Genomic DNA, 17,341 nt, shown 5'->3' with positions numbered 1-17,341 from the left:
TATTTTAGTGTTACATCTATTAGCATGAATACATACAATGTTAATGCCTGCATAAGTAACTTGTAAGACATGTACTAAGCAAAAATTTAAGTCTACCAGGTCCTTACTTGGGTTAAATTGGCAATAAATCCCTTAGTGTGCATGAACAAGACATTTGTGAATACATGCCTGACAAATGTTTGATTTTGCTTAGTACATGCCTACAAGTTACTTATACAGGCACATTGTATGCATTAGTGATAATAGATGTAACACTAAAATAAAGTGTTACTGACTTTTCTTGTGTACTGCGTGTGCGCATTCATGTCAACTGTTCTCTACAGTCTGCTTGCATATTATTAATAACTCACACTTCTCCCCTGCCTCTCTCCCCGCACAGTTAAGTGCTGTCTGCTTGCACATTCATAATTTTGTCTGTCTTTTCCCTCTTCCCCCGCCTGCCCCCCCTACCTCAAACGTTAAGTGCTGCTGGACAGTTCTTCCCATTTGGCAAGACAATTTGGCCTAGACTGTGCTGGACCGGAGTCGTGTTTGCTTGTGTGCTTTCTTCGTTTTCAACTGTTCTCAAACGTCTGCTTGCACATTAATAACTTGCCTCGGTTTCCCCCCCTCCCTCTCTAACTTGACAGTTGTAAATCTATTAATGCTGTTGGACAGTTCTATCCATTGGCAAGCTAGCCAAGGATGGCCTGGGCTGGACTTGTGAAGTTTTATCCTCAACTATCGTCTCCAGTGTACACCACTTCCTAACCCCTCTGTTCAGGGGTGAGTTTCTCAAAAGAGAAGTCGCTAGCCTATTAGCAACTTCGGTAGTTGCCAATGGGAAAATGCATTGAAAACAACAAAGTAGCTAATGTAGTAAGCAACTTTGGTTTTGAGAAATTCACCCCAGAGCAGTTGAGAAACAATACTCTACATGCACATTAATCTTCCATCCATCCCCCTATCCTTCCCTAACTTCACAGTCAAGTGAATGTATTTATGCTGTTTGGACTGTTATACCCATTGGCAAGATATCCTGGCCTGAAGTAAACTCTGTTTGCATAGTTTTATCTGCAACGGTTCTCTGCAGTCAACTTGCGCACTAATATCTTTTCTCTCTGCTCTTCGTCCTTCCATTCTTTCCTAACTTGCCAATTAAGTGAACCTATGTATGCTGGTGGACAGCTTTACCCCCTGGAAAGTTAGCCTGGGCCAGCCTGGAAACTAGCCTGCTCTGGAGTGGGCTCTTGTTTTCATAGTTCCATCTTCAACGGTTCTCTTTAGTCTACATGGACATTAATATCTTTAATCTTTGTTCCCCCTCTCTCCTTCCATCCTTCCCTAACTTGACAGTTAAATCATATGTATGTTACTGGACAGTTCTACCCACTGGCAAGATAGCATGGCCTGCACTTTGCTATTTTCATTTTCAACGGTCCTCTGCAGTCTACATCACATTAATATGACTTCTCTCCTGCCCTGCCATGGCTCTAATGGTTGGGCACTGCACTGCTATGCTGGTGACCCGGGTTTGATACCAGCCTGGGTCATTTGCCGATCCTTCCCCATACTTCTCTCCCACTCATTTTCAGTCACCATCTTCACTACACTGTGGTCGGGGCTAAATTAACTTTTTCATCACCAGCCAACATGGCTAGTAGATGTTAATCTTACTAGCCAAACATACACGCAGGTGTAAATTTAAAGCCCTGACTATGCCAACAATAAAGGCGAAAAGCACCCAAAATATATACGGTATATATACAATTTCTCTCCATTCTCCATCCATCCATCCATCCATCCATCCATCCATCCATCCATCCATCCATCCATCCATCCATCCATCCATCCAAACCTTACTTGACAGTTAAGTGAATCTACATATGTATGCTGCTGGACAGTTCTGTCCATTGGCAAGTTAGCATGGCCTGTCCTGGCCTGGACGGCACTCTGTGTGTTATTCTCATCTTCGACTGTCCTCTGCCGTTTGTTTTCACATCAATAATGAAAACACCCGCTGCAAATCGCTAGTCCGTGGTGGGGAGGATCCTCCACATCCTCTAATTGTTTGGCTAGGTGCTAACATAAACCTTCCCCACCATCGCAAAGGAACAAAATAAAATAAAACAAACTCTATGACTGCTTTGCAAATACAAAAATAGTCCAAGTTAAGTTATAAATCTGTTTCACAAATAAAAGGAACAAAGAAAGTTGTCTGCATGAGAGCACACGCAAGCAAAGAAAACTAACAGCAGATGGAGAGCCTGCTAACGGTAATAATCAGACCGGTGCCTCGATCTCTCTCTCTGCTCCTTGTCAATCTCTCTCCACCCTCTTGCCCATCTCCATCTCCCTTTCCTACTTTTCTGTCTGTCTGCCTCTCTGTGTCCATGTCTCTCCCCCCTCTCCCCTCACCCCCATCTGTCTCTCTATCCCCTCATCTCTCTCTCTCTCTCTCTCTGTCTCTCTCTCTGTCTCGCTCACTGTCTCGCTCACTGTCTCTCTCACTGTCTCTCTCACTGTCTCTCTCACTGTCTCTCTCACTGTCTCTCTCTGTCTCTGTCTCTCTCTCTCTCGATCTCTCTTCCCATGTGTCTCTATCATCTCCCTCTCTCTCTGCTCATCTCTCTCTCTCTCATGAGGAGTGGAGTCCAAGGCCAGTCTCTCCTCTCCCACTGAGAAGCCTGGTGCGCCAGCAGCTGAGAAGCACACCCTGAGGAGTCTGTGTGTGTGTGTGTGTGTGTGTGTGTGTGTGTGTGTGTGTGTGTGTGTGTGTGTGTGTGTGTGTGTGTGTGTGTGTGTGTGTGTGTGTGTGTGTGTGTGTGTGTGTGTGTGTGTGTGTGTGTGTGTGCTCCCTCAGAGGCGGGCCACAGGGGAGTTCAGTGAAGAGGATTTCAGATTCTGGAACGCACAAGCAAGCACTACTGCACATGTCGCTTTCTCTCTCTCTCTCTCTCTCTCTCTCTCGCTGTTTCTCTCTCTCTCTCTCTCTCTCTCTCTCTCTCTCTCTCTCTCTCTCTCGCTGTTTCTCTCTCTCTCTCTCTCTTGCTGTTTCTCTCTCTCTCTCTCTCTCTCTCTCTCTCTCTCTCTGTGTCAATCCCACCCTGTCTCCCTCCCTCTCTCTCTCTTGCTGTTTCTCTCTCTCTCTCTCTCTCTCTCTCTCTCTCTCTCTCCCTTTTCTCCCTCCCTCCATTGCTCTCTTTCTCTCTGGTCCCTAGGCAGGCCAGAGTAGTGATGGAGCCTGGTCTCTGGAGCCTACTGGGCTAGCACCGCTGCACACGCTCTCTGTTTGTTTAGCATGAGCTGTGACTGCAAGGTCATGGCCCAACTCGCTGTGTGGAATGCTAGTGTGAGTGTGCGTGCGCGCGTGCATGCGTGTGCATGCGTGTGCATGCGTGTGTGCGTGCATGATTCCAATGCATTTTTAAAAAATGGGAGGCAACAGTGTGTGTGTGTGTGTGTGTGTGTGTGTGTGTGTGTGTGTGTGTGTGTGTGTGTGTGTGTGTGTGTGTGTGTGTGTGTGTGTGTGTGTGTGTGTGTGTGTGTGTGTGTGTGTGTGATGTTATTCCTATGCATTTTCCAAAAGGACGGTGAAGGATAAGGGCCCGCGAAGGGAGGGAGGGAGGGAGGTTGAAAGATGTCCTGCTGGAAAGTATGTGAACGCAGTTTGTCATTATGGGCAGAGGCTAGGACATATTGTACATTTATATGTACAGATGAGGTCTATTTAAGCTTCTTTCCTTTGATTACAAGCAATTAAAAAATTAAGAGGGAGAGGGAGAGGGAGAGGGAGAGAGAGAGAGAGAGAGAGAGAGAGGGAGGGAGAGAGAGAGAGAGAGAGAGAGAGAGAGAGAGAGAGAGAGAGAGAGAGAGACAGACAGACAGACAGACAGACAGACAGACAGACAGACAGACAGACAGACAGACAGACAAACAGAGACTTGACTTTACCTTCCAGAAAGGTCTTCTCGTTGGGAATAAAAAAGCCTCCCGCACAGCAGGCGATCAGAGCAATAAACTTGAAGAACCAAAACCTACGTTGAGCCGGGAGAGATGACAAAACACATCGGATTAGCTTTAGTCAGCTTTACTTTACGGTGATTCATTGTACGTACCCCATCTAAACCTCATGACTAACTTCCTGAATGCAAGCAAGTCTATAACATTTCATGGTGAAGTCACCACTGATGAAATCTTACAGTGAATTCACTGCTGATAAAAATCTAAAATGTTCCTATTATCCTCCCATGTTTCCCAGAGGTCGTATAAGTGGAGCGCACTCAGGTGGGTAAAACATTCAGGACTGTGATTGGGGAAGGCCAAAAAAAGCAGAGAAATCTGTGCCGTGCGTTGCTGTGCTGTGTATTGCTGACACATTGTTTACTTAATTATTTGTGTATGGGGTGTGTGTGTGTGTGTGGGGGGGTCAACTTTATTTAGACAGGACAATGAAGAGTGGGACAGGAAATGAGTGGGAGAGAGACGCGGGAGGGATTGGGAAATGACCAGGGTCGGGAATCGAACCCAGGTCGTCCGTATAGCGGTTCAGTGCCCAACCTACTAAGCCACGGGCCAACGGGCCATCATCCAGAGTGTTTTTTAAAGTGACAGGTGATTTTCATGGTTTTTCAGGCTGGAAAATTAGATTCTCATTCATCAGCAAAAAAGTCACATATCATTCTTTGTGTATCACTTACCCCTGTAAGCTTTAAAAAAAAAGACAAACCCTCCTACTCATGGCTTAGTAATGTTTGCACACTTCGTAGTGTTTAATAGTGTTTGTAAACATCCAATTACTGAAGATCCAATTAGAGGATTGCAAGCACCCTTTCTCTCTCGCTGTGTGTGTCAGTGGGTTAAAGGGTTTAAGTCTTTTGATTCGTAAGCGGCCAGCAAGAGCGAGAACAAGAGCGAGTCATTCTGCAGCGGCAACTTCCTCCGGCCAGAGCCTCGGAATTAATACGGCTATTCATCGGCCTGTGGTGTGGGAGGACAGCGAGGAGGGGGGTTGTAGGGGGGTTGGGGCTCGTAGTGGTGGTGCATGGTGGGAAGAGGGGGGGTAAGCTGCTCGCAGCTAAACGCAGCCTCAGTGACAGGCCTACTACAGTGCTACAAAAGGCCGGCTGCCAAGGCATACATGTGATCCTGTGGCGCTGGCTACGCCTCGGCCATGTTCCCGGGGACACGACCGTGTCCCGACAGGGAAGAGGAGGGGCTGAGGAGTGGACAGAATGGGGAGGGGAGGAGGAGTGGAGAATGATGATGAGGGGGGTTAGGACTGGATGGGGATGGCTGGAGCCCTAGGAGCAGCGTAAGGAGTGATATACAGTTGCATCATTGACAGTATATAAGCTAATGTCCTCTTCTCTTTTTGCGGCTGCCACTAGCATGATGCTAATCGTGAGCTCTTCTCTCTGCGGTTGCCACTAGCATGATGCTAATGTCCTCTTCTCTTTTTGCGGCTTCCACTAGCATGAGGCTAATCGTGAGCTCTTCCCTTTGCTACTGTCAATGAGTTGCATACATCACTAGCTGGTCACAGTGATATTTTGTCTCGTTGTGTACTACACATATTGCTGAACAATAAAAACAACAGCTCAAAACACAATAAAAACCTCGAGTTGTCCTGGTTGAAAAAGTTGTGTGGTGATGGTTACAGATGGCTTCACTCCACAGAACAGAAACAAAGCTCAGGGGGAAATTCTGAAGCCTAGACAAGTGAACTAAGTGTCAAACACAGGAAAGATACTGACAGAGTTAAATAGGAAAAGAGGGAGGGATGGGTTAAGTGAGGGAGTCAAGAGAGAAGGAGTGGTGAGAGTGGAAATGGACAGGAAATAGAAAATGTGTCAACCACCAGTCAACAAAAAGCAAATAGAGAAAGGGAACTAAATAATGGAAAGAGAGAGGGAGTGGCGACATGGGCTTTTGTGTTAATGTGTGTGTTCCACAGAGAGAAAGAGAGAGAGAGAGAGAGAAAGAGAAAGAGAGAGAGAGAGAGAGAGAGAGAGAGAGAGAGAGAGAGAGAGAGAGTGATGAGAAGAAGAGCGAGTGAGAGAGTCAGGGAAGGAGAGTCAGAAAGAAAAGAGAATCAGAGAGTGAGGGAGGGAGCGAGTCAAAGACAGACAGGAGGACTGACAGCGAGCCAGAGAGCGAGAGAAATAGAAAACGGGAGAGGCTGACTGAAAGAGGAAGACAGAAAAAAGCAGGTAAAGACAGACTGAAAAAAGAGACGTATATAGAAAGACATACTTTAGTGGAGACAAAGGTAGAGAAAGAGAGAGAGAGAGAGAGAGAGAGAGAGAGAGAGAGAGAGAAAGGGAGAGAGAGAGAGAGAGAGAGAGAGAGAGAGAGAGAGAGAGAGAGAGAGAAAGAGAGAAAGAGAAAGAGAGAGGGAGTGAGAGAGAGTGCTTTACCCGTTGTGAACGGCCGCTCTGCATCCTGCGCTGGTCTGCACGCGTATGTTGAAGATGCAGAAGAAGAAGAAGAAGCAGGCCATGCCGAAGCATACCTTGTAGACGGCCGAGTAGCCCACCAGGCTCTTGCAGATCTCACCGTCATTCAGCGTCTCACACATGTCCTTGTAGAACGGGATCTAGGGGGTCAAAGTTCAAATGACGCACTCAGAGCACAATACTGGAAAACAGTTTTGTACTGTAATGCTGGTGATATGCCTCACATGTGTCCTTGTAGAACGGGATCTAGGGGGTCAAAGTTCAAATGACGCACTCAGAGCATAATACTGGAAAACAGTTTTGTACTGTAATGCTGGTGATATGCCTCACTCATGTCCTTGTAGAACGGGATCTAGGGGGTCAAAGTTCAAATGATGCGCTCAGAGCATAATACTCGAAAACGGACTGTAATCCTGGTGATGTCTCACACATGTCCTTGTAAGAGTGAGTCACATAACACAGCAAGCATCATTTTGATCCTTTTTGATGTTATCCCAAGAGTGTAATGTGATGTCATCACAAGGCACATTAATTTTAGCTCGGTACCACAGCCTAACCGATTGAGAGCATGTGTTTTGTCGTCCTGCTAACATTTCAAAGTTACCTCAGCGTCATTCAGTATCTCACATGTGTCTCACAGGTGCAATAGAACAAGTAGGTGTCAAAGGTTAAATTATTTGATCAGAGGTTACAGTCAGAATAGCTTAATTTTTTCATCTAAAATTTTAAGTGTAATGCAGCGTGGTGTAATCACACCGTTAGCATATGTAGGTATTTCACATTGAGCAGTGCAGTAATAATATCGCAAAACAGACTGAGAACCTCTGTTTTATAATCCCACAAATAAGCATCATTTGTGTCCTTGAAAATACAGGATCTGTGGGTGAATGCTTTTACTACATGGACAGGCTAATACTCCATGTGCAGTACAGAAATAACACAACTGCCTGAGGACTGTTCTTATAATATTGCTAACATGTCTGCGGATAAATAATGTCTAGATATTAAACTGTTATGTCTTTGCAGCTAGGAACGAGGGAGGGAAAGGGCTAAATGAAAATGTAGCTTTGAATCAAGGAAAATGAAGGCTGCAGAAATTAAATATTAAAAGTTGACTTAGGAACTCAAACAAAAAGCCTTCTTCAGTTTTTAACTGTTTACCCAATACCCAGAGACCAATGCGGCTCTGCCAAAACACTACACATAGTGTACACTGTACAGTATGAACACAACCGACTCACAGTGGAGGCTGTGAAGGCCGCCCAAGCTATTCTTGGATGAACTGAGGACTGAGTGAAAGCAACTCTGGAACATTAAAATGAGCCCGATGTAAAACGGATAAAAATCGCACTATTCTCAAATGTGCAAGGGTATCAGTTAATTCTACGCTGGATGCATTACAAACGTTGAAGGAAAAGTGCATTGAAAACTGATGGAATCTAATATTTGTTTTTCCTTTCGATGTGCTGCCTTGTCTGGTGTAACCAGTTCAACTGATCATAGTGGAAGCTAAGATGTTACTGCAAATAAGTCTTTGACTTGATGCATTCAGTGTAGCCACAGCACAAGACTGAAATAAGCGTCTTCATCTGTGCAGCAGCAACACCCATCTGGAAAACCTGGAGAAATCTGCCTGGCGTGGCCTCCCAGGTCACATTTAGTACAAGTAATTGCAGCCTAGGGTAGGGAAAATATGTTTGACATAGAGCCATAATCATCTTTCCAGAAATGTGTGTGTGGTGGGGAGTGAAATCTAAACATGGACACACCTTTCAAAGCACTGATGATTAAAGGTGGTGGTTGGGTTAACATCTTAAAAGGACATCAGCACTACTTATTTAATACTTATAATAATACTTAATACATACTAATCCTTATTTAAACTCTATTTAAAATGTAATTTCTTTTTGGAACTTGAATATGCTAAACGTCTATTGAGACTGGCATTGCAAGGTCTTGTGTAGCTCTTGTTAACAATGTGCTCTCAGACTTTTGGTTCTCAGCCCAAAAAGAGGGTATAGAGGAGAAGAGGGGGGGGGGTTCCCACTCCTTGGTATTGCCTTATTACTTTGACTGGTCTCTTGTTCTCATGTGAAATTTTAAACAGAGTAGGGGGAGTGGAGACCGGCCCCCGGCAACAATGCAGGAGGGATAGGGAGGCGAGGCCAGCCTGTAAACCAGGGGCCTACATGACAGTCGGACGGAACACAATGGCTCACACACACAAACACTAGGGGTGGTACGGTTCACAAAATTCACGGTTCGGTTCATATCACGGTGTCAAGTTCACGGTTTTCGGTTCTCTACGGTTCTTTTTTTTTAGTTCATGATAAATGGTGCACTGGGAGTATTAAACAATATGTAGGTCTATACAACTGCAGCTATAAAGTGATGATGCGCAAGTTGAATTTGACCTTTTGCAGTCTGAGAACGGCCTCTTGTGCTAACCTGCGCTTGCACTTAAACTGTCGTCAGCTGATGTGCGCTGTCTGAGCGTTCCAAATGCCCTCTTTCAATTGGCTAATAGAATCGGACTTATCACTAAATGTCCTACATATGGTTTGTATAGGCTTATAATGTGAAAATGGTGTGATGTTAATTATGTCATCCTCTGATTTGTCTCATACGCTAATGTTTTAATCAGAGAGACTGGATGAGATACTCCTAGAATATCTGTTTTACATATTTTGCTGGGCAGTACATGAATTGCGGTTTGTCACGGATTGCACGGTTCGGTTCGGTATGTGTGTGAATTGTACGGTTTCGGTTTTCGGTGCGGTTTGTACCATCCCTAACAAACACACAGCTCCACGGCAACATTCCTTTTGTACTCAGTGTTTCCAAGGAACAGGACTGCAGCCCAAGAACTACAGCTACTGTCAAGGGGGTGGGGGGGGTGGGGGGGTGCATATCCACTAGTGTTGCACCGATACCGATACCGATACCAGTATCGGCCGGGGCCCCGATACGGCACTAGAATGGTGGTATCGGTATCGGCGAGTACCAACACCATCGGTATCGGTGGGCACCAATACCTTACAGATGCTCATATGACACTTGAACGCAGCCTTGATCTTAGTTATTTTATATCAGAAGTATTTAAAAAGTATTAAAAGTGCTACAGGATTCACTTTGGACAATATTAGTCAATGATGTTACATCCAAGTAGTAGCCTATGCAGCTCTTCATACATAAACTGTATATATATTTTAGTATCGGTGTGATATCGGTATCGGCCGATACTGCACAGTTGGGTATCGGGTATCGGTATCGGGGCCAAAAAATGGTATTGGTGCAACACTAATAGCCACTCAAAGAGTTCTTCTTCTTTTGAGCAGCAAGCTGTATTTCTTCAGTCAGTTGTGCCATTAGATCTTTCTTTGCGAGGGGGGTAAGCCATGGTAGGAAGGGAGGTCGAGATGAGAGCCCCTCGTTTGTACAGTCTTCGCTCTGCAAAATGAAGTCATTCTTTGTGCCGTTTGTATGTGTGCCGAAACAATCTGCAACGGCGGTGTGGGGAAAAGACGCCAAAGAGAGGGTAGGTTTATGGTCAAGGGTATCCGAGATCAGTGTGATGTCTTGCCCTTTATTGGACTGCAACAGGGTGATGGGGAAGATTTAAGAGCCATTTGTTATGGGGTTTCTCTAGCCGTTTTACCCTTCTATGGTTAGACTTAGCGCAGTGGTTCTCAACGCCCAGTGGACTTCATCCAAAGCCTCCCAAAGCCCCCTTGACCTCATCATAAGCTTGCCAATGCCCCCTTACTATTAAAAAATGTAAATTGCTAATGCCCTCAATGACAACTAAGCACCGCCCCCTAACAACTGTATACTTCTCAAAACCCCCCCTTGCCCCCCCCCCTTTGAAAAACACCAGGTTAGCGTTTCGCCTCAGCATGTAGCCAGTGCAAAAGCTCTCCACTTCCCTTACTCTTTTCTCTTTTCCCCCCCGCCTCATTGTTTTGACCAGAGCATGTGTTTGCCAAAAGGGCGCGTCTCGGCTGGGGCAAGATAAAACAACGGAGATACTGAGATAATGTTCATACAAATGTTTACGTCACTCACTTGCTAGACATGAATGTTTTTACATGGGATTGATGTTGTCCGTCTGAGCTGGAGCAAGATAAAACAGCAAATATACTAAAGATACTGTTCACAAAAAGAAGAAAAAATTTAGTCACTCACTTGCATAACTTGAATATTCAGCTTCCTACATGAGAATTTTGAGACTTAGTGCATGCCTCTCTGAGCTGGGGCCAGATTAAACCTGGTCTGACCTGGATAAAGTTAAATGTTTAGCCTGGTCACTGCCTGGTGGGTGACACGTACAGGTACCTGCATGACTGTTGCTGCACGAGACAGTTGAGACTTGGGTGCCGTTTCCACGTAGCTGGATATTTTTATATGTGGATATTTTTTTCTCCTGCTTGTATTGGTTTTGCATTGGTTTTGGCCTTCCGTTTCCACGTAGCAGATATTTAAAAATCCAGGTGCAGGAGAAAAAAATAGCAGGAGAAAAAAATATCCTGTTTAGGGGTCTGAAACGCATTTGTTACAATGGAGGATTTTTTTATCCACATGTTGCGTTTCCACCTAGCAGGAGGAAAAAAATACCCTGCTAAAAAATATCCTGCTACGTGGAAACAGCACCTTACTGTACATCTGTCTGAACTGGGGCAAGCTCAGACATGGTCTGAGATACAGAGATATTGAATCTTAACTCACTCCGTGTTGGGCGAGACGCTTGAGTGCATGAATGCTCCTACATACAGTAGAAATGTGAGAAGTCTCAAGGTTATAATTCACAGGGAAGCTTTTTGAGCAAAGTCACAGGGCAACAACAATGCCTAGCTCCTAATTTTTTTCAGATGGAATGGTTTAAAAAGTGGGCTGCTGCTGATCCAAGTTCTCTGGATAAAAACATGGCGATTAACGGCCCAAACAACATCTTAAAGTATTGTTGCCCTGACACATTGCTCAAAATATCAATACCTTTACATATGTGAGCTAGGGCAAACTGGTCTGACTGATTTATTGTTTTATATATTGTAAGAATGTTAAGTCACCCATGAAAACTCGAGATTTCTGCTGCATCCGAGATATAGGCTCACTTTAAGCCAATAGGCGAGCAGGAGAGGGCTTCTGGGAAACTGAGCAGCCCCTCTAAGCTGTATCCTTCTCAACGCCCCTCTAGGGCTCCCTAACGCCCCCTGGGGGACTGTAGAGCCCTTGTTGAGACACTGGCCTAACAATGTTTTGTCACCGGTGAAAGCCTTGCGTAGGGACTTACGTGTTCCTGCATCTGCTGCTCCACGGTGGGCGACATCATCACCACGCAGATGACGGTGACAAACATGAAGTAGAGCGCGTACATGAAGCGCGTGCCGGTCGACTGCTTGATCTTGGGGCAGCAGCCACAGCATAGCGAGCACGCTGCCGAGCCGCAGCAGCAGGCCAGCTGGAAGACAAAGAGGAAGAGGAAGGCAATTCATACTCAATTAATACTCATACTCAACTCAATTCATAATCATACTCAACTCAATCCATACTCAATTAAAATGTGTCCATTAACACTTGAAAAGCACCAATTAACCAACTGGTGAAGGACTCCAATTGAATACATTAACAAAAAAAGCACGAGGCAGCGGCAAAGGAAGTACATTGGATAAGAATTATCACTCTCTGGAAAATGCATTGACCACGATGTAGTACGAAGGCGTAGAGGCGTAGGAGTAGAGTCTACAATTCTCCCAAAAGTTGTTGTGGCTAGGCTAACAGTGGGGAGACTTTATTGTTTTCTCCATGGAGGCGGGGCATCAGTGAAACACGAGGCCACAAGCACAGGTCGAGGACGGGAGTCCACATATTGGAATCGGACTCCCGTGGTGACTCAGATGTCCAGCAAAGAAACTCGACACAGAAGAACAATCTCTCGGGGGGGAAATGCATTGGCCACAGTGTAGTACGGCGTCATTGCCTGAGGAAATGAGTGGATGGAAAAGTAACTCCCTTGCACATGGTCATTGGTCAGTGAGTGCGATGTATACAATTTCCGTACTCCCTTGCGCATGGTAAGTGGGGGCGACACCATCATTTGTGGCCAAATTAACAGCAGCTGTTGGTCAGCAGTAATTGCTGGGGGTAATTAAGGACAGCTGACAAACATTCATGCTGTCCTATGACCTGTTCCACACTCCGACCCTCGCGAAAGTGGCATTGCATGCTTCCCTGATGCTTCCAATACTGACCGTAGAAGAATAAAATTTCCATACTCCCCTCGCCATCATTTCGTACTACGCTGTTATGACGTCAGTAAGCCCTCCTGTCTCTACTCTCCTTGATGTCCAGTTATAAATGTTGAGTTTGTGGCCAAATTAACTACAGCTGTTAGTCAGTGTTAATGGTGGTGGATAATTAATGACAGCTGTCAAAAATTCACTGTGTCCTGTAACCTGGTCCACCCTCCAGCCCTGGCGGTAAAGGCATTGCTCTTTACCATGCTGCCAGTACTGAAAGGCTGTTCACAAGTATGTCTGGGGTGGGGAACCTCTTTCATTGAAAGGGCCACTTCAAGTCTTAGAACATCCTTCGTACCATGAACATAAACCAGGATTTCCCCCTGCACTTTAGGCCTATATTGAAGGTGGCCACCTTTAAAACAGACCCCACGCTCATGAGGTCCCCTGAAAATATACAAATTTAATTTCTAGCATTTTATTAAACATTGCATATTTCATGTGAAACCGCATAACATTAAAATTATGTCGGGGACCGGATAAGACGGCATCAAGGTCCGTAAACAGCCCTCCAGACATAGGTTCCCCACCCCGCATTGGTTTTGGCCTCTTGTTTATATAAAAGGAGTTTTAGAATCTGCATTTCAAAACATCGATTTCAAAAATATCCCATTTAGGGAGCTACAATGCACCCGTCACAATGGGGTTTTTATTTTTATACACATGTCGTGTTTACACATAAACGGATAACAAATATCTGCATTTAAAAATATCAGCATACGTGTAACCAGCACCTGAAAGTAGAAGAAGAAGGTGACTCCCAGGAGTGGCCATGCCGTACTACGCATTTATGATGTGAGTGAACCCTCTCTCTACTGTGTTTGGGCAGCTGTGAGTTGAGCCTTTACAACGACTATGTTATGGGAAATACGTTTTGTTCTTCTTTATTGAACACTCGACTGTGCCAAAGCCTATCTCTCCCCTTAAAGAAAATATATTATTGCCATGAAATCTATATTACTCAGCTGGATGATGGATGCCTTGCTGTGTTCTCTGTTTGTGCATATTGAGCAATCCTCCTCTTCTAATATGCTGTATGACACGCCATATTTATTCCAGATTGAAACAATAACAGTGTTATTTCTTGATTTAATCTGAGTTAGCTGAATGCAGTGATGGGTTAAGATATGCGGTCCAAGTGGAGCAAGGGTGGTGGTGAGAGAAAGCGAGTCCATTTTCTTTGCAGCAGAGCCACAGGGGCCTACTGGACTGAGCAAAACTAGGCTAAACATAACGCAATGTTTACAAAATCCTGCAATACAGGGCAGTGAGTAGAAAAAAACAGTGTTACTAGTTTCGGGAGCATAAAAAAAAACGGTAAGTGCTCTACAACGATGAAAACGTAAGATTATCCACAGGGGTCTGCCCACCAGGTCAGATTTTCTGGGGGACATTTGAAAGTGTGAAGTAAACTAACAAATTAGCCCGGGGCCTTTTGGCAGCAAGAACAAACGCACACTACCTTATGGTGCCTATTAATATTCAGAAGCTGTCTGTGCCAAGGCAGTACAGCACACACCATCTCTGTACACTTTATAGGGGCCAACTGGATCTCTCACCTCCCATCCTCTCCTTTTGCCTGTGGCCTCATAAGCCGAGGAAAGACATCACTGATGATAAAAGTTCTATTCAATATCTATTCTATTCAGAATCAAAATTCAAAAGGTCATTTTCTCATTTGCAATCGGGATGTTGAATGGGGAAAAAGATTGGGAAATGACCCTGTCCTCAAAATAACTGCAGGGTTTGATCAACACAAGCATCATTTTTGAAAGTGAAAATGTGCATTTCTGAGAGAATGCCCCTTACTTCTTGTATGGGCCTGAACACCAGTTTCACTCTCACACACTGCAGCCTCCTTGATGTACAAAGCTTTCTCATGCCAGTGACCTTCACAGGGGTGTCGTATTACGCAGTTAGTGGGTCGGGTCAATGATAAGATTGATCTTTTCTAATAAGGCTGTTTGATGACGAGAAATGATTCAATGTCATCGTGTAGCAGTGCTTTATGTATTGTTATTACGAGTTGATCTGGCTGAATTATGTAGTTTGTAGTTAAGTACGTTTACACCATAACTAACAGATATTCTCTAATGACTCGATGATTCAATATTACTGTGTAAATAGTGTATTATGAATTGTTTTTACATGTTGCTATAACTGACTGAATTTAAACTTGTATAGGCTAAGTGATAATAAGCAACACAGCCTATGCAATGAGTTGAAATCATTTAGGTTCCATGTACATTCTTCATTCTGTGTCCGTACGTCTGTCAACTCTCGCTACACAAAACCACATTTTCAACCTTTTGTGTGGCTTTGTACTCTGCTTTCAGACGAAATACAACAAGGTATTGTCCCAGGCCAGGTCTATGTCTGTTAGAAATCAAAGTGGCTTAAGAAGAACACTCCCTCAACTGTTATTGTGGATCCCTCATCCACTCTCCTACTAGCAAACACCACAACACCAAAAGCCCTCAATACAGTGGGCGTGAGATCACAAGAGCAGATGTTTTAAAACAAACCACACACTTGCTCCCATTGGTCAAGCAAGAAGCAAACCTTTTCCAGCCATGCCCAAGAACAATTCCCATTGGCTGCCGTCACGGCAGGAAGAGGACTGTTTCCATGGCGGCATGCATGCATAAGATGCGTGCCTGTCAGCGGCAGTAAACGTAGCAGCGAAGACTAGAAGCACATGTATCCAGAGAGATTACTGGCATTAGGGCCGTATCAATGCTTTCGAGGCAACGCTGGTTAGGGCTGGGGGGGAAGAGTCTGGGAATGTCTTCATCTGTCCTTTCCGCTGGCTCGTGTGGAACATTTCAGTTTCAGAGAGATTTTCCAGGATAAGGTATGTCATGTGGATCCCAGGCTAACAACCCTGAGCACTGCTGATAGATAGGTCTGGGGCTTACTGTCGACATTTTTAATGTCAGTTAAAAACAAACTGAAATGAACACAGTACGTCCTACTGTACTTTAAAGCACATACTGGATACTGGATCAAAGCTGTGCTTCTAACCCAAATTGTGACCTTGCATTTACTTTCAGGAGGATTCCACAGTTTTGCATTGCCGCCCTCGCACGCACGGATTGAACGCTACAAATAGCAACGCTAACTTGACCGCACAATCCCAAAAGCATCCACTCATCCGAGAAAAGACTGCAGGGAAAAGAAGGGAAGGGCTCGCTAAGAGAAGCAAATGACATACACTTAAGAAAAGGCCTGCGCAAGCTGTGGGTGGAAGAACCAGTGGAAGGGTGTGGACCAGAGAGATCCCCTCTATTACATAGCCTGAAGACGGGTGGTCTGCCTCTCCAACCCATACATCACACTTAAGCTGATGCTTTCATCCAAAGCGACTTCCTGGTATTGGGGAACAGGGTAGCCTAAGCTTATTACTTACAGTCCCTGGAGCAGTGTGGAGCAGGTTAGGCGCCTTGCTCATGAGTGAGGGTATGGGATTTGAACCTTTAACCTTCTGATCATAACTAGCCTGGTTATCATGACTGCAAGTCTCTTCGAGACCTTAGTCTGGCCAGAGAAGCCATTCTACAACATTTCAAATTCCCCTGAAGAGGGGAACCAATCAGTGTGGGGTTTGGTGCCCTGCTTGTGGGTAAGGGTACTACACAGCATCCACATTCCTCCTACTGGTACAGGACTCGAACATATAACATTCTGATCACAAGACCAACTCTCTAGCCATTAGGCCAGTGTGCCTAGGATACATCATCCATCACCCACCAGCTATTCTGAGGGTGAACTGGAGGGGTTGGGGTTCTTGTCCAGAGGGGTCAGAGGAGCCTGGTGGCAGCTTTGCCAGGGGAGAAAGAAAGGGCCTTCAGGCTACGCCCAGCCCCCCGCACATTGACCTCTCCCATGCTGCTTGTAGAGCTCGCCCCTGTAACCCTTCACCCAAAATACCCCCACAAAAGGGGTGCTCTCTCTCTCCCTCTCTCTCTCTCTCTGTCTCAGGCACTCGAGTGGCTTCCTTTCTTGTCCAGCAGCTGCGAGACGGGGCCTTGGGTGAAAGGCGATAGGGCCCTAGTAGCTTCACACACACACACACACACACACACACACACACACACACACACACACACACACACACACACACACACACACACACACACACACACACACACACACACACACACACACACACACACACACACACACACACACAAAGGGCGTAGAGCTCTGAGAAAATGACCTGGATGCTGTAACCTCACCCACGAGAAAGAGAGTGAAAGGGGAGGAGAGAGATAAACACAGTGTGTGTGTGTGTGTGTGTGTGTGTGTGTGTGTGTGTGTGTGTGTGTGTGTGTGTGTGTGTGTGTGTGTGTGTGTGTGTGTGTGTGTGTGTGTGTGGATGCAAACTTCCTTGTTCCAATTTACTCAATCCTGCTGCCTGGGTCTGCAATCGACTAGCCACCTCACCACTAATGCGTACACCCGAGTCTCACTTGCTATTCACACACACAGTTGTTGCAGAAAAGCGACTACAATCCTTGCTTTTTTTAGGGTTTTAGCCTAAGCCACCTTCAGTGTCTGTGTGTCACCCTAACCCACTAAATAAAAAAACAAATGTAGTCAAGAGTG

At 45.3% G+C, this 17,341-nt stretch overlaps 1 protein-coding gene across 1 annotated transcript in view; it reads right to left on the bottom strand.

Annotated features, from left to right (window-relative positions):
- serinc5 (serine incorporator 5) overlaps positions 1–17,341 on the bottom strand; it is a 48,238-nt gene that overhangs the window by 27,318 nt on the left and 3,579 nt on the right. The window contains exons 2-4 of the mRNA XM_063195123.1: positions 11,728–11,895; positions 6,399–6,577; positions 3,934–4,016 (exon numbers count right to left, since the gene is read on the bottom strand). Coding sequence (XP_063051193.1) covers positions 3,934–4,016; positions 6,399–6,577; positions 11,728–11,895 — 430 coding nt within the window. The remainder of the gene's footprint in view (positions 1–3,933; positions 4,017–6,398; positions 6,578–11,727; positions 11,896–17,341) is intronic.

This window comes from Engraulis encrasicolus, chromosome 3 (genome assembly GCF_034702125.1).
Source record: "Engraulis encrasicolus isolate BLACKSEA-1 chromosome 3, IST_EnEncr_1.0, whole genome shotgun sequence".
Lineage (NCBI taxonomy): Eukaryota > Metazoa > Chordata > Actinopteri > Clupeiformes > Engraulidae > Engraulis > Engraulis encrasicolus.
Note: the sequence above shows the minus strand (reverse complement) of the source record. Positions and strands in the feature narration are given on the sequence as shown.